The sequence below is a fragment of the Semicossyphus pulcher genome, unplaced genomic scaffold (genome assembly GCF_022749685.1).
Source record: "Semicossyphus pulcher isolate SPU_LCO1_2020_fin unplaced genomic scaffold, fSemPul1.0.p SCAF_2, whole genome shotgun sequence".
In the NCBI taxonomy this organism is placed as follows: domain Eukaryota; kingdom Metazoa; phylum Chordata; class Actinopteri; order Labriformes; family Labridae; genus Semicossyphus; species Semicossyphus pulcher.
In genome coordinates, this window is record NW_027211693.1 from 5950910 (window position 1) to 5978338 (window position 27429).

The following is a 27429-nucleotide window of genomic DNA, read 5'->3' on the forward strand; positions in this document are numbered from 1 at the left end:
TGTTAAAGTGTATAGTTTTAATTTTAATAGCCTTTATTTTTAATGTTATGTTTTTTTTTATTTTATTTTGTCTGTAATTTGGGGGGGGGGGCAGATGTGTGATGTCATGTGTCTTGTGAGCTACTGGATGTATACATTTCCCTCGGGATCAATAAAGTGTCTATCGATCTATTTGATAGAAACGTGGGAACATTGTTGACATACGACTGAAATAAATAGTCCTTGAAATAAGCGTCATGTAGTGAGAAGATCAAACTGACCAAATACAGAATTATTCTAACCTTCTGACATATTATACGTAGATGAATAAGTAGATGATAATATCAACTATAATAAAGCAAACTACATAGGGAGGGGAAAAACCCTGTACTGGGTATAAAGATTGTTTTGCTTAACCTTTACCCATTGCACACACGTGTTGCTTACCCTGCATATTAATACTTTAGCTTAAACTGCCTATCGGTAAGCCAACTCATGTGGAACAAAGGTATTAAAGTGAAACAAATCATAAATGTACTGATCCCACATCATTTTCTCCTTCAAGAATAGCAGAGCTACTGAAGTGAGATGGAAAGATCTGATCCCAGCAGCAATCCACTTGATACACAATGACAGGCTGGGGCACATTAGCACTGCAGCTGGTATTTATTGTCCTAAGTACAGTAAACTGAGAAAAATCCATTACTTAGGCCCACAGCTTCAGCTCAGCAGCTACAGTTAATCGATGCAGATTAGCAAGTCAAGCTGACAAATAACCCCAATGTTCTGAGTTTAGAATGATGACAATAGTGCAGGTGATCTAATATTTGACTGGCCCTGTATGAGACATAATCTCGTCTTTTTACATCTTTGAAAACCAGACATGTGGCAACAATACACATTACTGAAAGATGAGACACGTTTCTATTATTACAACACTATGTGAACAGCATTAAAGACTCCGAATGCACAAAGCAAAACAACAACACATGAAACTCTGCACATATTAAGAAGTTAAATTAAAGAAGCCAGCTGGTTTCTGTCTGTCTCTAAACACTGAACCACTCGTCTGCGTGGGTTTTCCCCAGGAGGCTCCGGTTTCCTGCCACAGATATCATAAAAAAAATTGGATTAAGAATAAAAATAAATTCTAAAACTTAAATAAAAACTTCAGACAAACTTTAATACATTCTTCAAATATACATTCTTTCTGTAGAGCAAGTATTCTTATACTGTTGTTCAAGGTTAGAGGATTTTATTGTGAAAAATGATATATTATGCTTGCTTAGTGTGTATCAACTGATTTAATTGAAACGGTTCCTCCATTAATACATAAAAATACAAAAAAGGGTTCACTTTTCCACCATATTTTCATCACTTTGTGGACACGTTGCAACACAAATTCAACTAAAATAAATGTATTATATAAAAGAGAGATAGAATAATAACACAAACAGACTTTGTAAGGTAAGAAAATTGAAATGAAGTTAATTGAATTTAAAAAAATAATAAAACTCTGATTGGACAAGAGGTGTTTTGAGTTCTGTTAATTAACAGTATCTCAGAATCGCACAGGCCGTCAAAGCACCTGTCAGCAGACTCATAATTCACTGAATGGAAACATACAAACAGACGTCATACAATGTAACTGGTGTGAAACACGTAGACACTCACAGAGTAGCATCAGAGCGGGAGAATGTTTTCGGTCTCTTAGCAACAGTCCAGTTCAGAGTTCCTGGACGAGTTTTGTTGGTGGAGTCAAATGCATGATCAATAGACTGTATATAAAGATGGCCGACATGACAGCTCCCTACAAGTGAAGCCCAAACCCTATCTGTCGCCCCCTGCTGACTGGTTGCAGTATAGGTCATAAAGCCCGCCTCCACCATGTTAACAGATGGGACATGAGTCAAACTATAAAATCAAAATACACGTCAAAGAGATTTTTCTCAAACATGGTTTCTGTCATGATAGTTAGTTCTTATCATGCTGATTTATGTCCAAGTTTTGGTTTTGATTTGATGCTATAAAAGGTGGTTGTGACCTCACGATTGACAGCTCTGTTGACAAATGTGGCTCCTGCAGCGTTCTGTTCCCGAGTAGCAGAGTAGAGGAGAATGGTGAGAGGAGACGTAACTAACACTAACACTACAGTCATTGAACTTTCCATAAGCGTGAATATCTGCTTCAGACCGACACAAGAAGCTGTTCTGCTGCAGACTGAGCCCACCTGAGGGCTCCAACACATCAAGTCCGCAAGGTAAAGGTGTGTTTAAATCATGTGAGAGGCGGCTGTACGTGTTATGATCGTTATGCCTTACATAACACTAAGTACAGGTTTTTGCAAAAGACTTTCACAACATTTTAGGTCACATCTGAGAGCAGCTCATCGTGACGGAACACAGACAACGGTTTAGCCTCCGTGTCGTCCATAAAAACCTGAAAACGGACACCTCGTCAGGCATTATCCTCTGCGTATCACTCTGTCTCAGCCAGGTGTTCTGAATGCTGTTAAGTAACATGGCAGCAGCAGGTCTTTGTCTTGATTGATCAAGCTGGCACCTCAGAGTCACACAGACCACTAAAGACTCTTATTTAAATGATGCTTGATAAATTGCGACAGAATAAACAAAACAAACAAAAATACAAAGTAGATCGTCTACTGACACATGTAGACACACACAGAGCAGGAATGTTTGTATCGCTTGGCAACAGTTCATTTCAGTTTAAGTTCCAGAACTACACTGAACAAAAATATAAACGCAACACTTTTGTTTTTGCTCCCATTTTTCATGAGCTGAACTCAAATATCTCAGACTTTCTCTATGTGCACAAAAGGCCTATTTCTCTCAAATATTGTTCACAAATTTGTCTAAATCTGTGTTAGTGAGCACTTCTCCTTTGCCGAGATAATCCATCCACCTCACAGGTGTGGCATATCAAGATGCTGATTAGACAGCATGATTATTGCACAGGTGTGCCTTAGGCAGGCCACAATAAAAGGCCACTCTGAAAGGAGGAGATCTCTCTGTGGAGAAGGTTCAACAAGTCTGTCACCCCAAAATGCCACCGCAAATACAAACAGCAGAAGAGGGGCACTCTAAACATGGTTGACTTCACACTAGAGGCGGTGCTAGAATCACCTGAGACGGTCAAGGACACTCCCGAAATGGGAGAGGACACACCCGAGATGGTTGAGAACATATCAGAGACAGTCGCGAACACTCCCGAGATCACAGAGGACACTCCAGAGACGGCCGAGGACACTCCCGAGACGGTCCAGGATTCTCATGAGATGGAGGAGATCTCTCTGTGGAGAAAGTTCAAGAAGTCTGCCACCCCAAAAAGCTGCCGCAAGTACAAACAGCAGAAGAGGGGCACTCCAAAGATGGTTGACGACACACCAGAGTCTGACTTTATAAGGTAAGAAAATTGAAATGAAGTTACTTGAATTTAAAAAAACAATACATGTGTGAAAATGATTTTTTACTAATTATTTTCAGGTTGTTTGTATTAAAATCAGCTAATAGTCACAAATTAAATAATCTTTCAATTACAGAGGCTGAAGGTGAGGAAGAAATAGCTGACGGTGAGGAAGAAATGGCTGAAGGTGAGGAAGAAATGGCTGACGGTGAGGAAGAAATGGCTGAAGGTGAGGAAGAAGAAAATTTAACATTATAGTAGATAGAGGGTAATATGGCGCTCCAGTTGCTCTAAAGCTCATTGTGCCAAAACTGTTAATCCGTTTGGCTTCAAAATGTAATCAGCGGTAGAGGAGAAGATTTCCAACATGTTCAGTGTAAAATTATGTGTGTGGAGTGAAAATTGTGGGCAGAGTAGCAATTTGTTCGGAAGAAATTGTAAATGTTTTAAACAGCCCTCCCACTCTAATTTTCAAATCTGCCCCTCTAGCCCCGAAAAATTCTGTGCAATACACACTAATGTTAAAATCTGAAAAAGGCTAAAACAGCATAAAACTTAAACAGTGATAATTCAAAAACTGTAAAAGATAGCAAAAAGCTGAATACAAATATAATAGTAGAAATAATTGTGAACCTTTTAAAGCAAAAATGAAGTCTGTGAGTGAAAGTATGCTGAAGCAGTAGCATTTCAAAGTTGAAGGAGTTGAAGTGAAGTGAAGATTGTTCCCATCTGTTTTAATTGTAAAAAAAAATGTAGAAAAAGCTGAATATAAGTATAAAGAGTAGAAATGTGAAAAGTAAAAGCACTAATGTGCTGAAGATGCTAAACAGTTTGATAGTTGAACGGTTTCTGTAGCACAAAGTATGTAGGAGGAGAAGCAAAGTGAAAAATGTAGGAATAATAAAAAATAAAGAAATAAAGAACAGGATAACAATAGTGTGAATGCTGTATCAGCATTCCCACTAATTAAGAACAGGATAACAAAAGTGCCACTAATTAAATTACTACCTGAATGGGTGCAGTCGATAGCATCAATCGCTAAATTGTCTCTCCGCTAAGCCCCGCCTCCTTAGTTATGGTTGTCAGCTTGTCAAGCATCCCATTCTAGAACAGCAAATATGATGTGTATGATAACGGTCACTTCAAATTTGTGGAATCATTTTCAAACAAGTTTACATTTAATTGAGCTTAGTTCAAAATCAATTCCTGTAAAAAGTAGACTGTCAATGTTGCTAATGACAATGGTTCCGAAGATTTTATAAACTTCGGATAGTTAGCTAACTAATGTAACGTAAGTTGTTTTTAGCATCATCTTTACTTCCTACATTTTAAGTAGCCTAAGCATATTTTATTTTCTTTCAACCACATTTTCCCCGTTTTCTACTATAGGCCTACATTCCAATGTTGCTATTTCATTTTGTTCATGTTGTCTTTAGTGCCGTCTTTTTTGAGTGCCTTCTTTTTTTGTTTCGTCTTTTTTCTCTCTGCTAAGTCCCGCCTCCTCAGTTACGGTTGTCAACCCCTCAACTTGTCAAGCATTCCATCCAAGAACAGCAAATATGACGTTCATCATAACGGTCACTTCAAATTTATGGACGTTTACATTTAATTTAGCCGACTTCAGAATCATTTTCTGTAAAAAGGAGACGGGGCAATTTGTCATAAATGACTTTTTAATGATTTTACTTCAGCAACGAAGGATAGCTAGCCAACTAATGAATCGTAAAGTTGGTTGTCGCCAAAATTATCTGTACTTGCAACGTTTAGAAGTAAGCATATTTTGTTTGCTATTGTATTTGCTTTCTATCACAGCTATATACTCAATGTTTTTATTTTATTTTGTTCATAGTAATTGCGTGTGAACATCAAACTAACATTGTATGGAATTTGCTAATTCAACTTGTATGCCATTACAATTTAAAAAGTGGGATTTCACTCTACAGGAAAATTGTTATATTGTCATGCAATTTAATATTCTCACTAAATTTCAAGGAAAGGTTTGCTACATGTACTGAACAATGGATATTTTTGCTTTATTATTGTACTAATGTTTTGCTGTTTCTTGCTGCTCTGTACCGCCTTGAGATGCTTTATTTTTGTCTTTCTGATGCCTTGTCTTCCGTCTCCAGTCTAATTACACAGATGTTGTTTCACTAGCATTGTCCTTATACATATTTAAAGAAATGAAAATAAAATGTAAAAATGCATACAATATTCTAGCACTTCAAAAGGGGACACTTGGCATCATGTCTTTTACGCTTTCCTGTTTATACTTCAACAATGAAAGTTATTAAAACTTGTGAATACATCACAATTCAAACAGTTTTGTTTATATTTTTATTACATTATTTTTGATGAAGGGGGTTTCAAGTTGTGTCAAGTGTCATCGCAAATCTGCTGTTGGAGAAACAAATACAAAATCATGAACCGAGGACGCTGACCCAAGACGATCAGTCACAAAAAGAGGGGAAATCTGAATTGCAGATGATGAGAGAACAAGTTTGTTATTGAATTCCTAATTCTACTTTCAAGATTTTTTTGTTAAATGATGTTAACAACATATGGGCACAACCAAACAGGAACAACGCAGAAAGGAAAGCTGGAAGAAACCCCGAAAAATTAAAAGTATAACATTCAAAGAAATTAAAAACAGTTTTGAAAGTGTAAATGTTTCTTCAGAAAGTCCATTAAGATGTGCTTGGGCATGGATTTACCACTTTACCTAGCAGTCAATGATTCTCATATTCATTAAACTAAAGAATTTAACTGAATCACATTTTTAAACATAAAACAAACACTTATTAACGAAGGCATATTCTGGATAAAACCCCACAATGCTGCTCAGAAACCCTGCAGGAAAAGAAACAAACAAAAACAAAATATTTCAGCCTTTAGGATTGAGGTTTTTCAGTTTTTAGGATCCATCCACTTTGATTTATGAGTGGCCTAATCTCGCTGTATTCAACTATGGAGAAGTTGTATTAAGTGGTCTCATCTCAGAAGTCGTCATTAATTTATACCAGACTTATTATGGTATAATAACATGAAACTAAATGTTACTGTCTTGGTCAAGAAAGTGGCAATCATGACTTTTGCCCATTACCCCTTCTCTTCCAAGCTTGTAAGAGAAACAACAATGGTAGCAAAACGGTGCAAACGGTCTCAGTGTTAGGTTTGTCTGTTCTGGGCTACTGTAGAACATGACTGTGAAAGAAGACTCAGGCTATTTACAGTGGCCCTTTTAAGAGCTCGTTCATAAGGTAATTCAAACACTTCAACAATTGAAATTTTTGGAGGATTATTCACTAAGATACTTATAAATATTTTGTTCCATTTCTGCCAATAAATCCCCCAATCTTCCAAATCAGACCTCAGGGTTTAGCTAAGCTGGTAGGGGAAGTAGATTACCACCCACATCTTGTCTCATGATAAATTTAGGTTGTTAATGGCAAAGACACAGTGCTGACATAGTGTGATCTTTGATGCTGAGCAAAGAAACTGTAAGCTAAAGTTTAAGCTAGTTTCAGTCCAGCCTTTACCATGTTAAAGAGCAAACAGGAGCGAGAATAACGTAGAAGGTGACATCAACAAATAAAACTCTGAACTGTTTCCATGATTTCTCCATTTTAATTTCAATGGTTCTTGTGGTTGCCATAACTACCTCATTGTTTGTGTTTATCTGATATTGTCTTTGTATGTTTCTGCTACTTTCTTCTTCCAATAAATAATCGGGTTAAAAAAAAGGTTCTGGAAGACAAAAATAAAAATCTAAACGACCATTTGGTGCCCAATTGCACCATTTTGGAGCATCACATCTGCAGCATAGAGGAGCTGAAAAAGGCTGTAGACACCTGTTCGACCAATAAGCAGGCGTAAATAAATCTTTCCAACAAATTAAAACTTTGAGTTCAAAGTTCATCAAGGACAGTATTTCTATTCTAACCCTGTTATTCATGAATACATGGAGACATGAAAACAAACACAGCATTGATCAGGGTCACTCATAATTGCAACCACTACTTCTGCATCATTTCACCAACATCTCAAGTTACCATCATCCCTTTCCAACGCAGTGCTTCGAAGATATAAACATTTTTACAATCTTTAGAAAAAAATTCACATTGAATGTGCTCAATCTGTCATCAGGAAACAGTTCGTTCAAAAGCAACCACCTCTCTGCCGAGGTTCTTCTCCCTTCTCAGTAAAACCTCTTGTTCCTCTCCTGTCTCTTCTGGAAAACTACAGCTCCCACCACAGCGCAAACTACGATTCCCAGCAGAGCACACAGCAGGAGCAGGAAGACCTTCCAGCCAGTGAGGGGCGTGCCTCGGAAGTTTCCGGTGGGATCATCAATGTTGTCTGTGTAGGAAGAAGAAAGTCTGATTGCCTGTTTTTTGGATGATTGTTCGACATTTTCTGTAAAAGTGAGTCCCAGGAAAGAAGCTTTTGATGGTGTATAATAAATTCATGAGCACAAACACGCTCGAACAGCTTGATACAAACCTGAACAGACAGTTATACTAAAAAAAAAACTAAATCAAAGCCACATTTGAAACCTACAGGGGCGACTGTGAATTCATCAAAGAGATCTTTTGTTTGGAGGTTTCCTTTAATCTGCACAGGAACTTACATTTGTGATATTGTAAGCATGTTGTCGTCTCTTTAAACGTAACTCATTCAAAATGCTTCTTTGATGTTTCTTTACCTTGGTTTTACGATGTTTGTCATTTTTGTTCCTGGTTCAGAACAGAACCTGGTTTACGCTTGTTCAGCTTTGTTTCAGCAAAGAGAAAAAGATGTTTCGTGTCACTTTAATCTACCTTTAGGGGACTTGAGGAGGCTGACGCTGGGCTCGATCTTGGTCCAGTCCAAGTTCTCCTCCTCTGGTGTGTGTTCTACCATCAGCTGGTACAGCTTCATAGAGATGATGTCATGGTTATCTGAAATAAAATATAGGAGTCAAAACTGTTGGCAGATTGACAATAATATGTCATGGAATAATTTTGGACCAAAGAGAATAATATAACAATGACACTTTTTCACATTAAAATGGGTAAACATGAAGGCATTATAAAGAAGTCAGTCACATCATGTTAAGACTTAACATGTGGATATTATGACTTTCCAGCTCCAGCTCACCGGACAGATCTCCCGTAGCTGCCGAGGCGCCAAAGAAATATCCAGTAGGAAGACGAACACCTCCGATGTCGATGCACTCCTTCCACTCATTCTTATCTTCCACATCAACCATGACCTGCAGCAAATAGACTTGATGTTAGTGACATTTGATAACAAAGTTCGGCTTTTAAACATAGAAATCATAAAAAAAATAGTGTTTTAAAAAAAAAAGTTTTAACAGAAGCTACGTAGCATCTCTGACGGAATACAAAGGAGTTCTGACTCACGGTGAGTCTTCCTTTGGAGTAGCGGATGGCGAGGTAAGTGTCGTGATCTCTGTTCCTGATCTCAGCCGAGCAGCCTCCCAGCTCCGATGATCGGCCATCTTTGCCGTGGTCGTAATTCACTGAGCCGTTGTTCACCATGGCAGAAATGTACGGGAAGGACCGCTGGCAAGAAAGAAACAACAAAAATCAACAACATCTTTAAAACTGGCATCATACCGTACACACAATCTTACATAAAGATGACGAACAAATGAATACATAAGATAAATAAAAGAAGCCCACATGATACATTGCTACAGACGCCCTCAGAGACAAGTGAGAAAACAACTTTTATTGAATTAAACACATTTTCCCAACTGTTCTGAAAACATAAACGCAGGAGACCAAACTATTAAGATCAGACAGATTTTTTTTCTCACTTGTCTTTCAGGTCTTTTGTACATTTCAGCTCATGTGTCTGTATAGCCGGTTCAATTCTTAATATGTGGTCATAACAACCTATACCTATAATTCAGATCAATGCATTATGAACTGACCAACAGCTGAAAGCTAATAAACTTGAATTTGTGAATTTACTAGCACATGAGCACGTAGTCCAGATGTGCAAAGATTAAAAAGTAAGGGATCTGACTCATGAGGGATGAGAAAGGCAAACAATGGGACACTTCTAACTCTGATGTGAAAGTATAATAATTTAGGTGAAATAAAAGCAACCTACTTCTAGGTATAAACATTTCACAAGAGTGTTATCAGCAAGAGGACTGACAGACAGCCATCATGCTCTTTATTTAATTTGCATTTTTGCTGTTCAAGTAAACGTGAATATGTGGCAAAAATAAATAATTAACATGCTGAAAAACTTTTGACAACATGCCGACTCAAAGTGAAGGAAAACAAAAACAAACCGGGACAGCATGCAGGCGAGTAAAACCTGAGCAACCACTCACATCTGTGGCATCATCGTTAGAGTAAGTATCTATAAATACGGCCAGCCCGTGGAAGAGAGCATTGTTGGAAAACACGGGCCCTGCGAAGAAACAAGCAGGTCAATCGCCTCGAGTCACACACACACTACACACACTTACATCCATCCCATGGAGGTCATTGCGGAAGGTATCCAAAAACATAGCCAGGCCCAAAAACTGATCTTGGTTTCCAAACACAGGGCCTAGGATGGAGGCAGAGATGAGGTGAGACATGAGCAGACAACTGGAGACACTTTTCTGTGGGCAGCAGTGAAGACAGCAAGCTGAGATGAAGGACACAAACATCTGGACATATTGAAAAATAAGCGTAATGATGGAGTTAGCAGGATGAGTTTTAAAGGTATTTCCACTATTTTTAAACCTGGGCTGAATTTTTTCACAAGCTGGAGTTTAGATGACTAACAGGTACAAGACCTTCTGGAACTGCTTTAGATCGCTTTGGCCAACAGCAACAAAAAAGGCAGGAAAAGTCCACAAAAAGTTTTGGACAGCCTCAAATTCTTATGTTAAATGGAAATATGAACCCCTGTGGTGTTTGAGAGTAAAAAGGCTGTTTTTTTTTACTGGAGTCTGATTACAAAGATACAAATGAGTAAGACGGCAGGTAAGGTCAGGTGTCTAGTGCCAGCATATAGTGTTTAAAAACTTAGTTTCTAATATACTGCATTAACATAATGTATTTTGTCCAAACAATATCCCTCTATATGCAATATGACATGTAGCAGATTCAACCTGTGATACAGCAAACGTGTCTCTGGCCATGCAGGTGAGTAATAAAATAAAAAAGTATCACTATGTTAATATTTTAGTAATTGTGTTAGTTTAGGAAATAATGAGTAAACTTTGAACTACTCGAAGGCCTTTATTGTGTAACAGTTGCAGGAAGCACAATTTTTTTTATTTTTATATTCATATTGCAAGAGAGTAGTGGTAAAGAAGCAGCAGCTACAGGGAACTTTTTATATGAGGAACTGCAGGTGACAGGTGAGTATGAAATTTTAAACCCAAACTTTCACACTTTGATGAAAAAAAGAACAGAACTACGGCTGTCAGCGAATATTCTAAATTCAAATATATAATCGAATTGTAATGAAAAAACATTTATTCGGATATTAAAGTTAATATTCGATGTGAAATCAGCACACAGCGCGGCTGTCTCGCAAGCTCTTGTGTGTTCTCGTATGTACTTATATGTTCTCGTATATCCTCGCGTGCACTCTCCTGGTTATGGAGCTTATTTGAATGCACACAACGTCACTTTAAACTATGATACGTTAATAATTAATGTTAGTCTAGCCGAAAGGAGATACTTCAACAACCGTGTGGCGGGTGGTCATGATGGCAGAGGATTCTAATCCCAGCCTGGAGAGATTCTCGCCCCCAGCATAACAGACAGGTATAGGTATGTAGATTTTTTTTAACACGTTTATGTTTAAATAAATATGTCTGTCACAGCACAGCTCGCTCGGAGCACTGAATGCCCGTTCTACCAAAACCAAACTATTTTATTTGTTGATTTTGTGTAGGAAGCCTTTCTTGATCTTTAAAAAGGCATGTTTATGTTTAAATAAATATATCTATGCAGGTAAGTTGATCTCTCGTTGTATTGGTATGCCCTCTTGTGGATATATTGTGCAAAAATAGATATTGGAATAGTTCAAACGTATGTGTTTTTTTAGAAGGATTAATCGAAAGTCAATTTTGACAGCACTCAACAGAGCATGAAGTTAAGTACTGAGTTTACTCCTCAAAAGTAGTAACTCTGCAGCCAAGACTCAAGCCAACATTACCTGGATGCAGTCTGTCCTTTGTGTACCACAGGGCAATGCCGTCGCCATGGAGATTCTTCTTTCCTGACCCGTGTATTTTAAACTGCACATGCATCTCCCAGTCCTTCAGGTGACACGGCTGCAGACAAAGGAGGGACAAGTGTTTACTTTCTACAGCAGCAGTGAGGATTTTACAAGATGTGTGAACTTCAAACAAGATTCAAGACGTAAGTGTGTATCAGGTTTTATGTCTCTAGTCTTTCCTCACCACAGTATTCCAGATGGATCCCTGCTTGCTTCTCTCATCTGAAGTGAGTCGGACGTATGAGCTGGTCACCAACGTGCTGCCCCAGAAGTCCCACTGACTGCTATGGCTGCTGCCAACACCTGCAAGACAAACAGGTGAAAACAAACCCTGACAGGTGAGAGCATATGAGAAGTAGAGGAGATAAATCAATGTTGTTCAGAAGTGTCATTCAAAGTTTCTTTCACATCAATCTGACTTTTGTTATTAACCTTATAAGCAGATATGCTACAACATCGTGCAGTGTCCCACTTTAATGGTTTACAGGCCAGTGCTTGTTTGAACTGTGTGCTGTCTGTTTTCGCCTCATATGAGTAAAGAGTGACGACTTGCGCAACAGGTAAAACAAGATTAATAGTCAACATTTAATGAGTTTTGTTTAAGAACGAACAAAGACAGCTACAGTACAGGATAGTTTCCCCTTCACCTGTATTTTTTCCAAACGCCTTGATCAAACACTTTCGTGTCCTCGGGGCGTGACGAGGAATCTTAGTCCATTTTGTCAGTATGAATTAAAGAGATCTTTGCACTTTGTAGTGCAATGCATTCCTCGACCTACTTCCGTAACGGCTCCAGGCACCTGCAGCATACTTCTCAATTGAGTGAAATGATAAAGTTCCTGTACAAACTCAGCAACTTTATGAACTGGGGCAGTTACAGATGATTACTTTCCTTGTTGTTTGAACTGCTGATTGTTTTCTTAGTCAATCGATTAGTTGTCTGGTGTCTATCAGTGTTTTCCCAAGCACAACTGACTTCTACAAATGTCCAGTTTTGTCCACAACCCAAAGATTTTCTGCTCACTGTTAGAGTTGTAAAAAAAAAATCTTGAAAAGAAATTTCTCATTAAGATACTGGAAACAAGAACCATTAACTTAAGATTAATAGCTCATCAAAATGTATTCTGCTTTCATTGATAGTTGATAATTGATAAGCCTAATCATTGTGGCTTTATTAAAAACATCTTCAACAAAAACTTGAAGGATTGACGCATGTTGTCTTGTAGATCAGATACGCCAAATTTACCAGAAGTTATAGGACCATACCAGCAGCATATAGCTCCTTCACTACACATTTTTTTGAATTGCAAGCTATCCAGTTTTAAATGCTAGAGTTTTCTTTTACTTTTTTAGGCACGAACTGGATTACAGTTCATCTCCAACTGCCATTAAAATCCACATTATGTGGACTTTTTAAGTTTATCTTAGTTGTGTAATCCTTCACAGTGAACCAGGTTTATTATAGTTAAACAAAACTAAAACTAAAACTAAAACTAGCAGTGAAATGAAAATAAAAATTACGATTTAAAAAAAAAACTAAAACTAAACAAAGACTACAATGAACAATGACAAAACACAAACTAAAACTAATTAGAATTGCAGGTAAACTCAGCTTAGTTTTCGTCCCCCCCCCCCCCCCCCTCGATTCATACTGTGGCTGTTATACCACTTTGTCCTGCTCTGCTTGACTTCTCGAGAGACATTATCCTAAAAAGAAAATAAGAAAAACTAAAACTATCACGAACACTAACCCAAACTAAAACTAGTCAATTCCTCAAAATAAAAATAAAACTAGTTATGAACTCGTAAAATTACTAAAACTAAACTGAAATCAAAAACTAAAATGAAAGACTAAATAAAAACTAATGACAATTTAAAAAACTATAATAATTGCAGTGAACTGAACCAACCTGCATTATTAATCTTCTAATATTGGTCTAACAATGACAAATTTAAATCAATGGACTAAAATAAACCCATTCTTGTTGCTCGCTGTAATGGGATTGCACACGTAATGCAAGTTTCAAGATCGGGATAATCGAAAGTCGCATTTACGGAAATAAGAGTAAACTGAGGCTTCAACCAGTATAGAAAACGCAAAACAAACAAGTATAATTAAACATACATAATCAATTGCATGGTTCATAAATAAGACAAATAAAATCTTACACTGTATCCAATAATTATTATAATCCTTATATCTATCTTGTGCTACATGCAAGACAAGGTCCAGCTGGAGAGCGATTCCACTAACTTTTAATGTAACGCAACACTGAATGCTTACATCATACATTCATTTCGAAACGTTTGTATAAGCTTAAGTTAGTCATAAAAAATAGCTATTGTAAGTGATCAGTAACGGGAGAGTCGGTTATATTAACTAACCAAGAAGTTGCAAATGTTGGTAAATAACTTATAAAACACAGCGAACCGAGGAGAGTGGTGACAACATCGGGTTAGCTAACGTGCTAACTGAGCCGTCTTACCTTGGTAAGGTTTCATCAACGAGTGCTCCCTCTTCAGATGTTCTGCGTTTCCGTCCGTTATATCACAGCACACAAAACACAACTCGAATATCAGCAAGACCAGTGTTGTTCTCAGAAATACTCTAAATTTGCCCATTTTGTTCAAACAGCCTTGGATAGAAACTCTCACAACAAATTTGTTCCTCGAAACTCCATCAATCGAGGCGGTCCGTTGTCCATTATCATCCGAAAAGAAACCACTCAATACGGTAATTGACTCACTTCCTGGACCAGGGAAACGTGTTTTTTGTCCCTGCGTATTTCTAAAATATACATATACAACAACCAATTTTTTAATACAAATATAAAAATTACAAAATACAAATATTAGCTAAATACAATTTAAATGCAATGACATTGAGGAAGCGTTAAGCTATGTATGTTTCCGCACGGAAGATTTCTATAGACGGCTGACATTTTAGTAGCCAATCAGAGTAACGCACATCGAAAATTAGGCCAATCAGTGAACACTTGTTATCTTTATGTTGTCCACTAGATGGCGACAGAAGGCAAAAAATAAAAACACAGGCACGGCGGTCTTTGAAGTATTTATAGCAATCTTATTTACGAAGCTGAAACAAAAGGTTTAAATTAATGAAAAGACAATAAAGGCAAACACAACAACAAAAACAATTATTTTAGGGGTTGAAGGGGTTGAAATGCATACCATTTATGGACAAAAGGTCAAGCACACCCTAGCAGAAATCTGAACTCATATCAAAACAACATACACTGTAAATTCTAACAAGTTTAGTAAAAAGATTAGGAAAGTGATAACCTTGGGAAAAGTAAGTAAAATAACTTGACTGTATCAAGTCATGTTAAATGATTATGTGTTTAGAATGAACATGCATTATTGGAGTAAGCTGTACTTTTTTTTAAAGTGTGAGCACTTAATGTATCCAAGTACACTGTAAAACCTGCTCAGTTAGTTCAACTCAAACCATTCGAGGAAACCAAGTCTTTAATTTTTGTTAAGGTCACTTAAATAAATGAAGTAAACAGGACCCATTCTACTCAGTGTATGGAACTTAAAATGAGTGAGTATTTTGAACTCATATTAAATAAGACAAACTTAGTTAAGTAGTTTATCTCAACTTAAAACTCTTCTGTGTCGATTCATTGTAGATAAAAATGTATGGGTTTTTTTAATAGCGTTCATGTCATGTGACCCAGTGTCCTCAAATCAATGCCAGATGTTAACACTCACAAATACAACACACCTCATTACATTAGATTTAATTGATGCTAATATTTTAAATTCATATTTCGATGTAAAATTGTTTGTTTTTTTTAAATCTTTTTTCAAAGGACATGTATTGTGATCACCATTGCGGCCGCAACCTTTACAACAATCAACGTTACCGTAGGCTGCCAGCTACCGTACTGCACCGGTAACATTTTTGAGTTACTGCTAATTCATCGGGATGAGTTACGTAAAATTTCTTTGAGGACTGAGTTAAGTTAACTCACTTCATTTATTAAGAAAGATTGTTAGGTTTTACAGTGTACAGTGCTGCTGTATTACCACCTCTCATTGAGGGATTCTTTGCGTAAAACAGGTCTATTTTGTCGGGCCGTTTAATATGCATATGAAAGTGGTGTTTCGGATAGTCCAATTTAAGGAACTGCTGATGATTGAGAATTAATTGTGTATCTACTATTTACAGTAAGTAAGAGAGATTTTTTAGGAGTTTATAAAATCCTTTGCAGAGAGAGAGCTGAGAGTTTGTGTTGTGTGCAGGTGTAGCGCTGCAGGCAGTTCTCTCCTCTCCAGGTACATCCAAACATCCCAACATCTCAAAGCTTGTTAGAAACTTCTCTTTAATTATCTGCAGCAAAAACATTTGTTGTCTACAGGAAACAAGATGTGTGGTGGTGTTTCTCAGAGTGGAACAAGTATATGTTGAGACCACAGTTTGCTCAGGTTTGCTTTAATAGATAGTGTCAATCCCTTGTTCACATTGTGATTAATCTACACTTAATGCAACAAAAGAAAGATCTCTATAATCTCTATAAATCCTCCAGCACCTGACTGAATAACTTTGACGAGCTCAGTGCTTCAGCTTAGCTCAGCTTTACGTATTTGTCTGGGTTAATGTTTTTATTAATGAGCTGTAACTTCTATTAACCTTTGGACAAAGCTAAGCTAGCTAGCACATTGGCACTGAATATTGAAATTATCAAGTAGCTTTGGCTGGGGCTAAAATTGCAGTAAATTCTATTTTGAAAACTTTTTGGCAACGTTTTTATGAGTTTCATATCAGTTTATTTTTGTTAACATGTTTTTATTTTTTTGGGACAATTTTGCCTATTTTATAAAAATATAGGAAAACTGAAGAGAGACAGGAAACATGGGGAGAAGAGAGTTGGGAATGATGATCGCGTCAGCTGATCACCGCTGGATCAGCTGTCAGTCTGCTTTAACAGCTGTTTGTGTCTGCACACATGTGCACTGTATTCATTCTAATAAAACACACAGTAACAGTGTTTCCTCTCTGTAACCTGTTACCTCTGTAACAAACTGCATTTTATATATTTTACGACAAGTTATGATCAATATTTCGTTCTAAACGATCTCAGCTTGTCAGATACCAACTCATTATACCGACGTTGTTTAAAGTCGGTTTCAAGGCGCCCTGTAAAGTCTGTTTTAAGGTCCGCGTCTTCCTTTCTGCGATATGAAACTCCGGTGATGTTGTGAAGTTTCACATCAGTCCGATCTGCTGCAGCGTCCAATCACTAACTGATCTGTAATAAGGGGGCGTGTTGGCCAGTAAAAGACTTCCGTGGAGGCTGCTCTCGTGTATCCTCGCTTATCGCTCCTCGGAACTCCCTCCTCTCTCCTCGCTCCTCGCTCCTCCGAGCAGCGATAAGAGCTTTGAGACGATCCTCAATATGGCGGCTCCGGAACTACTTCCGGTTCGGGCGAGGAGCAAGGAGCGAGGAGCTATCAAATAAGAGACTTGGGAAGCAGCCCAGGTCTCTCGTGTTGATCCACTTCCTGCCTTTGTGTGTTTCCTGCTTGTTTGATTATGTGCCCTGCCCTTATTGTTTTCACCTGCCCCTTGATTGTCTCACCGGTGTCTGATTAGCCTCACCTTCTAAGTTTATTTAGTCTCTGTGCTCCCTTGTCTCAGTGCCAGTCCATTGTTTTTGTCTGTGAAACCCATCGCATGTCTTCCGTATTGATCCCCGTGTTTTCCTGTGAATTATTTTGGATTTTTGATTACCCGGCTCCTTGTGTCTTCTACTGTTTTTGTTGTTTCAGTTGGACTTTTGTTTTCTTGGGTTCTTTTGCTCTGCCTTTTGGTTTACATTTTGTCTTTTGTTGGTGTTAATACTTTGTTTTTGCCTTTTGTTAATTAAATTATATATATATATCTAAGTCGCATCTGGGTCTTCACTTTTTTGTTTAACCACAAAGCGTGACATAACCTGCAGCAAAGGGCAGAGGACGGGAGTCAAACCTGCGGCCACTGCGTCACAGACTGTAGCCTCTGTATGTGGGGTGCCTGCTCTACCAACTGAGCTGAACCAGCACCAACCAACCAGTTTCATGGTAAATGTAGTCAGACAGCCTGTTATTCTTCTGGGCCACCGACTACATCAGATATCAGAGCCTGCCCCTTCAAACTGCAGGCAGCTTGAACACTAATGACCTTACTTTGAACGATAAAAATAAAGTTCAGAACTTTCAGAATAAATACAAAGGGCATCATTTTAACACAAAGATTGTTCCTGGGGTACTTCACTACTACTAAGTTAATACTGCATCATCCATGGGACTACGACAAGAATAAGTTTGGGCCCTTAACCCACTTTGTGTTTGTACTTTCACGCCGGTCTGTCGGAGAGTCCAACCAGTCAGTCAGCTGTGCAGCTGTCACACTGCTGGCGCCCCCTTCTCCCCTCTCACAGATGACAACACAGCAGACTGACGGATGTGCGTGAAGTGAGTCAGACAGCAGAATTACTCTGATTTACTGGACACACATGACATGTCTTGCAGTGCCAGAAAACTGTCTTGTCATGTGCGCGCAGCAGAACATAGGCTACTGGAACACCAGCCGGGAATCATATGCACAAAAACACATTAGGGTTGTAAACAGAGGCACACGGCTACGGTAGGCTCATTAAGACACGATAAACGCACTTAGAAAATGTAAAAATGTAGCCAAAGACAAACACAGAGCTTCTTAAAGATGATAAGGGTTACAAAACACATAAAACCATAACCTCAGACAGTAAAAATGGCTGTTACGTCCGTCTACAAACATCAGAAGAACACCTCATAGCCGGGAATGAGACTAAACTCACTTAAGATAGTGGCCTGACTGTCTGTCTCTCTCTCTCGCCACCTGAATCACGCCATAAACATCCTAGCCGCTCCGCCACCAGCTCTGTGACTCACCAGTCTTCAGGACAAAAACCATTAAAGCGAGTGTTTAACAGCACACTCACCTGACTTTATTGGGCTGAAACAGATGTGGAGAGCAGATATGTTATCTGAAGATGTTGGATTTCATCATCAGGTTACACTAAAGTGATCCAGCTTCAACTGTGTGAGCTACAAAAACACAGTTTCCAGTCAATATTTCAGCGTTACGCAACGTTTGACGAATATGCCCGTAGAACATCCTGCTGTTACCGGCATCCTTTTTTAGCAATGAAAGGAAACACAGGTAGCAGACGTATGTTTTGATGTCTGGTGTATTTTGGTTCCAATGCACAAAGAAGACACGCAGCAGATTCAATAAACACTGAAACAACAGAAAATTATATTTATAAATATAAAAGTATAAGTACATTTAAATATTACGATAATTTATTTAAAAGAATCGATGTGAAAATATTTTGTATATTATGATAATGAGCATTATGATAAATAATAACTTTATGCAGCAGTGAGGGGTGAGACCGGACCGGGGCATCGGACAGGCAAGCAGAAAACCCCCCCTCCCAGTGGTATTAAAGCCCCGACAGGAGACAGGCAGGACAGGTCAGCAAAGAACCCCCCCCCCCCCCCCCACCGCCACCTTTGTTTATTTAATTTTTTTTTTTTATTTATTCCCCCCCCCCCCCCTCTCTTCCCCTTTTAATAAAACCCCTTTAAGTTTAGTTTACAGTTTTACAGCCCAAATCTCTTGTCCTGTCAGGTACAGGGACCCCTCCCAGACCCTTGGGGGAGGGAATCTGTCCAGTGAGGAAGCACATGCTTTGTGGATTGTTTTATACAACTGTAGGGGCAGAGACCCCGCCACACCACCAGACAGCTGGATAGGAATCACCCACTGACCCTGTTCCCACCCCGGCGGGCCCCACACCCCACCGCTAATGTTTAATTGTATTTGTATAGTAGATATGGATATTGTTATCAAAGTAACCAAGGACGATCCATGAATAAAAATGTCATAAGTAAAGCAGATGGAGAAAAAAAAATGTTTTAATTCATACTGTGTCTTTCTTTCAGAAGAGTATAAGGGCCAGGCAGAAGAAGATTACATGACAATACTTATAGTGGAAGTTCGACTTGTTCTTAAAGTGCGAAATACAAAAATAAAATCTTCCTCTCCCCGTCGTTTCTTTCCTGACGGCTGGCCCAAATACTCTCTGGTACTTTCTCGGGGTGCTCCTTCAAGTAGCTAAAACTTTCACTCAAAAGTGTACGCACATTCCTGTGAAGTGATCTATTATGTATGTTGTATGCTGTATAATTCAAGCTGTGTTACCACAAAATTCAGGCAGTGTAGACTTTATAAACAGCAGAGATGTGGAGCTTTATCAAACCAGTTCTTCCATGAAGATTTGAAGTTGTACAAAATGTTCCTAACAGTTTGTAAGTCTCTTCGTCTCTTAAAAAAGCTCACAAATGATGAAACTTTCAGTATCAAATGATTAGAAAATCAGTTATCTCCGGAGCACGGGCAGGTCACTGAACGGGGCTCACTTTTACTGAACACAAGTGTTTGATGTTTGAGCGTCACTTGGCCTCAGACGTAAAAAGCTCTCAGGGCCGCTGGCATCAATCTGCCGGTATCAGTCCTCCAGACAGCAGCAGGGAGGCTGCTTTATTACTTCACCTTCATCTCTCATCACTCTCACACCGCCGCACACGCAGTGACCTGGAAATCCTCTCGTGTGTTGCCCGAAATACTCAAACCGATTTTAACTGCACTTGAGAGCCTGTTTTTTCATTTGCTTTTCTTTTTGTGATCCTCCCACGATTGATTTCTCTGATCTCGGGTGGCTTTTCATCTCTCTTCTGCGATCTCTACTTTTATTCTTCTCTGCTGCTTGCTGTATGTTTTCTTTGATATCTGAATCAGACGGTGACAGGCTTTGAGTTTGCGGATGTTATTTTGAAATACTGAAATCAAGGCTTCTTTCTGCATCTGAAACCTGACAACATTATTTCAGTCAGACAGCTCACGTTTGTAATAGTTTGAAATGTTTACTGCAGCAGCAGAACAAAGCTTGTGTTTGGCGTCTCGGCTCCAACCTCATCACTTCTTGCAGATTTATTTGACATGCACACATTTGAGCAGTGATGAGATAACATCTTAAACCCTCCTAGCCGGAGCCTGCAGGTGGATGCTGGGCTGGTGGTGGGGCAGAAAGTATGAGTACAGTACTGGTGCAGGGCAGCGGTGGCAGAGGGAGAGACCAGAAATGTTGCAGCTTAAATAGACGCCGCACATATGCACTGATCAGCCATAACATTATGACCACCTGCCTAATATTGTGTACGTCCCTTTTTGCTGCCAAAACAGGCCTGACCCGTCGAGGCATGGACTCCACTAGACCTCTGAAGGTGTACTGAGGTATCTGGAACCAAGACGTGAGCAGCAGATCCTTTAAGTCCTGTAAGTTGCGAGGTGGGGCCTCCATGGATCGGACTTCTTTGTCCAGCACATCCCACGACCCGAGGTTTCCCAGCACATTGCCCAAAGCATCACACTGCTTCCGCCGGCTTTCCTTCTTCCAATAGTGCATCCTGGTGTCATGCATTTTTGGTGTCGGACAGGGGTCAGCATGGGCACCCTAAAGGTCTGCGGCTACGCACCTTTCAGTAGCTCTTCTGTTGGATCGGACCACACGGGCCATCCTTCGCTCCCCGTGAGCATCAATGAGCCTTGGCCGCCCATGACCCTGTCAACGGTTTTCCTTCCTTTTGGTAGGTCCTGACCACTGCAGACCGGGAACACCCCTCAAGAGCTTCAGTTCTGAAGATGCTCTGAACCAATCGTCCATCCATCACAAGTTGACCCTCATCAAAGTCGCTTGCATCCTTACACTTACCATTTTTTCTTCTTCCAACAAATCAACTTCAGCTGACGGATGCATTGTAATGAGATAATCAATGTTATTTACTTCACCTGTCAGTGGTCATAATGTTATGACTCATCGCTTATTGTACTATTAAGTAAGGAAATTGTTGTACATAAATTATGACCTGATTAGCTCAGGGCCCTGCAAGGCTTAGCAAAGCATATTAAGATCTTAATTCATGTGCAATAACTTCCTTTCTTAATAATAAGGAGGTTATTGAGGGTTAAAACTTAATTAATGGCATATTAGTGAGTATGGTCGTGCAGGATAAGGCATTAATAAGTGCTTTAAAATGACTAAACGAGAGCTTATAAGTACGTCACTAAAATGTACACTAATAAGCACCAAGTTGTACGTACCTTGATGTGAAGTTTTACTTATTTATTCTTTAAATCTCACACATTGTCCCAAACAGTTTTCCTAATCTGTATCTTTTAAACAGCTCTCTCTTATGAACAAGTCAAACGGACCTGAGAGCTGTTCTCTTTATTTATTTGCTTCCAATTTCACTGCCCGCCCAAATTCATCTCGCCTTCTTCCACTCCAGTGCATTTGTCGGCGATAATGCACCTCCAAGCCGGTTCGCCAACAGCCAATAAACATCAAGAGAAGAGGAATCCACTCCCCTCTCGTGTAGGTTTACAGTGAGAAACAGAGAAATGTGGATGTGTTTTGGAAAAATATGAGTCAAACTCCCTGTAACCCCCTGAGCCTAGAACGTTAACCCCCACCTCTAAAAATAAAACAAATAGACGAATTGTTAAAGGAACGGAGCCATGAGATCTGCCTCCTTTCAAAGAGAAATAAATCCCCTCACTACCTAAAACTCCATCAAAGCATCAGCGTGTTTTCACGTGTAATTGGTGAAAGCTGAAGGCTTAGTTCTGCCGTGCTCGCTGGCCCCGCTCATTATTCCTTCTTGTATACTTCAGTCACGGGAACCATGCCAGCAGTTTCTCAGGGAGGGGGGGGCAGCACTCATTCACTTACTATGTTCCTGATTTTTATCCCTCAGAGGATCACAAGCTGGCGTCTGTAGTCCGGAGGCCGCTGCTGCCCTCTGTGTTTCCCTGTGACACGACCCTAGCATGTTGTTTGGGCTCCTCGTCTGATTTACAGCATTGTACATCCGTGTACATGGCATCAGATTGGTTGCTTCTGATGTGGATCAGAAGGAGCCAGATGGCTTTGTGGTTCAGTGAGTTTGGAGGCTCGTCTGTGACCTTGTACGCTGGGAGCTCAGCCAGAGAGGAGCAGGGGACAGTGGGTCGCACAGGGAATGATTCAAACAAGAAAGACAGCTTAAATATGTTCTACTTTAATTACTCAACTCATTGTTTAGACATTTATTTGTCAATCAATTCTCCTAAATTTAGACATTAAAGGCCATAATCAAGATAAAACGAGAAAAATAGAAGAGAGGATATATAAAAGACCATCAGTTAAGCACATTAAAAACCAAGCTTTCACTAAACTTAAAATAAGGGATCATCCTCCTCCTGAGCCGGTCGACAAAACGGTCAAATGAATCGATTTGGACGGTGCCAATAAACAACTGGAGTTTGGTATAATGATTTTTTGCACAGTGTAAAGGTCATGCAGTGATGATGCTGCTTTTGCACTGTCATACAAAAATGGCTTATATATAGTTCTTTTATAAATTGGTCTACCTACTGAAATCAACGTGTTGAGCTGGTTTTTCAGACCCGGGGGACCCGCTTATAGATGCTGATTTTCTCTTTTCCCATTGCCAGTGGAGTATCCTCCTCTCCGTCTCTTTTCTGCTGCATCACCGTCTGACGTCACAAACACGCTGGAGACAGGGTTAGTAAACAGTGAAGATGTTACGGTGGTTAGGTCTTTATTGTATCTATTAATCATTCAGTCTGTTTATCAAACTATGCACGGACAAATTTGAAACGATGTTCGGAGGGAGATGGGCGGAATTTGTGTTTGAGATGACAAGGAGTCGCAGAAGTTACTGACGGAGCATAGCATCGCCGGACAGGGGGCGGAGATTAGCATGTCGACACAGGTTTTGTGTTCCCATCAATGCCAATCGGAGCAGATAATTACCCGGGTCTACTGCAGAGTCATTTGACCCGGGTCTGGATGCAGATTGCCTTTCCCACTGAGCAAAAAAGCTGGGTGTTAGCAGGTTTTTGACCAGTGGGAAAGGGGCTCAATTCTCCACCCAGCGTGCGGTTTCCAAGTTACATTCGTCTGCATGACAATCTGTGTTACAAAGTGTCTCATACCAAGGTTAAATATAAAAAAATGACAATTTTGATACCCTTTTCACACATGAACTGACATTTTCAGTACTATTTCAGGGTGTGCAGGTCCTGAAATTGCTTACTTTTACTTTCCTGACTTACTTTAAACTCATCTACCTCACAGCAGGAGATTGTGCGTAACAGAAGCGCTCTCACAACTCCAAATTCTCGGTTTGGTTTAGGTGAAGTGGAGGCAGCTTGGTGTAGTGTGCAGGAGAGCGAGGAGTCTTTGGTAATGGCGACTGTTTCTTGATTAATATCACAACTTGTATGAGGACATTTCCGCTATACAAACGATTTAGCTTAGCGTAGCTTGTGAGCATGTTAGCAAGCTTACATAGCATATAGCTGAAAGTGTTTCTGTCTTTGGAGCCCCTTTCACACATGAACTCCTGACATCCATCCATCTGTTATCTTTACTGCTTATCCTGTTCAGGGTAGCGGGGGCCTGGAGCCTATCACAGCTTTACTCCTGACATTTTCGAGACAACTGCAGGACTGTCAGGTCCGGAAATCAGCTCACCCCGACTACACACTGCTTTTACTCGGGGTCTGGCAGGGAAAACTCTGCCCTGAAGTTGGGTTAAACCAATCTGGTTGTTTGCGTTCACACATGCACCCCTCCTGGACAATGTCGGGATATATCCAGGAGTGCCGTGCATATGAAAGGAGCTGCAACATAGCCTGACCCTTGCCATGAACCCTGAAGATATCTTACCGAGCACTTAATTAATGTCTCAGTGCATGTTTGTACTCCCCCTCTCTTTGTTCTTTGTCCCATTCACTCTGTAATGGATGCACACGTGATGGCCATATAAGTGGACAGATCAATGCAGTCATATCAGTCCTTAAGGCCTCCACAGTGCCATGGAAAGTGCCTTCAGGCCTAATCAATATGCTGACCTACCAGTGATAAATAAACCCAGAGGATTACAGGGTGTAAATCTGACGGGGCCAAAGGGCGATTATTCTCTGATTGGTTTGTCTACACGTCGCACCCATCCATCCATCTATTCATCAATCATACGTTGGTCTATATGTGATGAAATGTGATCAATAAAGACAGACGACTAAAGGCAGGAAACAACATTTGATTGACCTTCTCATCCTTAGCCCTCCCTGCTGTACTTCCTGTTACATCATCATGCTATTACTTTAATTTCACGCTGTCAGTCATCTCAAAATAGCGGATGACCCCTTTTTGTCGCAGCAGATCTCTTATTTTAGAGCAGATCTCTCTGTGAGTGACGACAATCCAGTGTTGCATGATTGCAGTGTATTGAAGCACCTACTGTTACCTGCAGACGGCCTGCAGGTCAGGTGATATGTTTGACTGCGTTGGGAAAGTAATTACACAGCGTATGTGTGTGTTTAAAAGAGAGTAACTGTGAGAGAAAGGTAATCACAAACATGAAACTTATTATCTCAGGGGTGTGTTTGTGTGAACAGTGTCAGTTAGTATCTGGTGTATCTAAAAAGAGGACGAATCCTGGGTGGAAACCGCGGTGGAAGAGTTCTGCAAACAAAAGGCAAACAAAAGGTCTAAAAAGGAAAGCGACCGTCAGCCAGGAAAATCAAGAGGTACAACCGGAGCCAACACGGACGTCATGCATGCAGGACTGTCTGGATATTTGGTAAGTGTGCTCCCACAATTATATTTGAGGTTACAACTTTAAAGTAAGAAAAGTAAGAGTTCTCATACTGCAGTAAAATGCTCCCTGTCAGTGTTTTACTAATGTGTGTGTTGCTGGATTAATTACAAAGCACTGAATAGGCCCAAACTACATTTGTGATCTACTGACAGCGTCAGAACCAAACGTGGAGAAGCAGCATTCAGTTTTTATGCTTCGTTTACCTGCAACACTTTCAATCACGGCTGAAGACTCACCTGTTTACAGCTGCCTTTCATTTAATTATTTTAGTACATTCATTTTGTCTTCACTCAGCTTTCTAATGTCCTGTTTTATGTGTTTCTTTGCTGCTGTCTTGTGTAAAGCACTTTCAATTGTCTTGCTGCTGAAATGTGCAATATAAATAAACTTGCCTCGCCTTAATTATTGGAATTAATTCAAGCCATTTTATCGTTAGGTAAAACCACATCTAATGACCTTACTAAGTATGACACACCTGCAAACTCACAAAAGGTGTTTGTTGACCTTTTTCTGCTTATTTGTGTGCACATCCTGTTTTTCCCCAATGAATGTGATGGTTTTTGAATGTTTTGATAGGGTACTTAAAAAAATAACCCTACCACTGACCTTCAGCATCAAATTCACTTTTAATTAGCTTCCTTTTAATTCAAGCTTTGTGTTAAATCCAGATGTTTCTGAACGTTGTATTAAATGAATCCTTCACAGTTATTATTTGGATGTAAAAATGTTCAAGATTATAAAAGTAAACATCGACCGATGCCACATTTAAAGAGCCTCCTTTACAACATGACTTCGGTGGCACGTTGAAGGTAATCTGCTGTCGCCATTACAATAAAACGATGACGTGTTGTCTGTCAAAGGTGATGGCGGGCTGAAAGGATGAGATGAGAACATTATACTGGAGCCAAGGATGGTCACTAGATTCATGGATGTGTATAAACCAGTGACTATCATACTCTGTCCTCTCTTATTGAATGAGCGTTTGTCAAATTAAATCAACTGTGGTGCTTATTTTACTTTCATCTCTCTGCATGCGACGTAATGCTCTGGGCAATTAAGACATAATACAGGTATTATCCATTTTAATGTGTGAAGGCTACGCACTGTACTATTAAAGCTGTGCAGCAAACAAGTGCACACATTATTAATTATAGTGATTTTAGAAGGTGATACAAGAAGTGCGGCTCTCTCTCTCTCGATGACATCGCCATCCATATTTAAAAAATGTTCATTAGTCCTCCTCAATAAACACATGAAAGCAGCTGAGGGCTTTTATTTTGAAAGCTAGAAATGCGACTCAAGGACGCAACAAGGACAAATCTGTTAAATTAGGTGGTGACAGCAAACAACCTCAAAAGCAATGTTTGAAAATCTAAACGGAAATAAGAAGCAACAAGCTAAAACATCTCCACATTAGCTATGATGGCAGCCAATAAGGTAGGTAGTGGGTTAAGATTTTAGTGCTTCAAAATTCACCAGAATGCAGGAAAATTAAGTGTCTGACCTTCGATTTCCCAACAAGTCCTCAGACTTTAATATGACCCACAGGAGTGTTTGCTGAACGAGCACCCCTACGGACCGCAGGCAACACACTGTCATACCTACACGTCTGTACAAACACAAACACATGAAACTTCAGAAAACAGATGTTTGCTCAGATAAAGTCATCAAAACTGATCGGTAAGTTTATAAAAAAGATTGTGGTTTGTGTTAAAAAAAGCCTGCTAGTTATCTGCTTCTATTATTATTACTGTCATCAGTCTTACATTATCCCTTCTGTTGTTTTTGCTGCTGTGTGTAGGCCCCCCTGTCTGTCTCTTTCTACATCTCCCTTGATCACACTTCCTCTGCCCATCCAGTCCAGGCAGATGTCTCCTAACCACGAGTTCACCATGAGCCTAGTTTTGCTCGAGGCTCCTGCCTGTTAAAAGCAAGTTTTTCTTGCTTATGGTGGTAAAATGTTGGATCTGAATAACATAAAAAAAGTGCGATCTAGAC

At 39.6% G+C, this 27429-nt stretch overlaps 1 protein-coding gene across 2 annotated transcripts; it reads right to left on the reverse strand.

Annotated features, from left to right (window-relative positions):
* Positions 1–6649: 6649 nt before the first annotated feature.
* Positions 6650–14336, reverse strand: lman2 (lectin, mannose-binding 2). 2 transcript variants are annotated; one of them, XM_069669749.1, is made up of 8 exons: positions 14133–14336; positions 11831–11949; positions 11584–11701; positions 9755–9834; positions 8808–8969; positions 8542–8656; positions 8223–8342; positions 6650–7761 (listed from the first exon to the last, which is right to left on the reverse strand). In XM_069669749.1, the coding sequence occupies exons 1-8, from the start codon at positions 14266–14268 to the stop codon at positions 7601–7603; spliced, it is 1011 nt and encodes a 336-aa protein (XP_069525850.1). In that variant the 5' UTR covers positions 14269–14336; the 3' UTR covers positions 6650–7600. The 2 variants fall into 2 exon arrangements, with proteins under 2 accessions (XP_069525850.1, XP_069525849.1); XM_069669748.1 differs by lacking the exon at positions 9755–9834 and adding an exon at positions 9893–9975.
* Positions 14337–27429: the final 13093 nt, after the last annotated feature.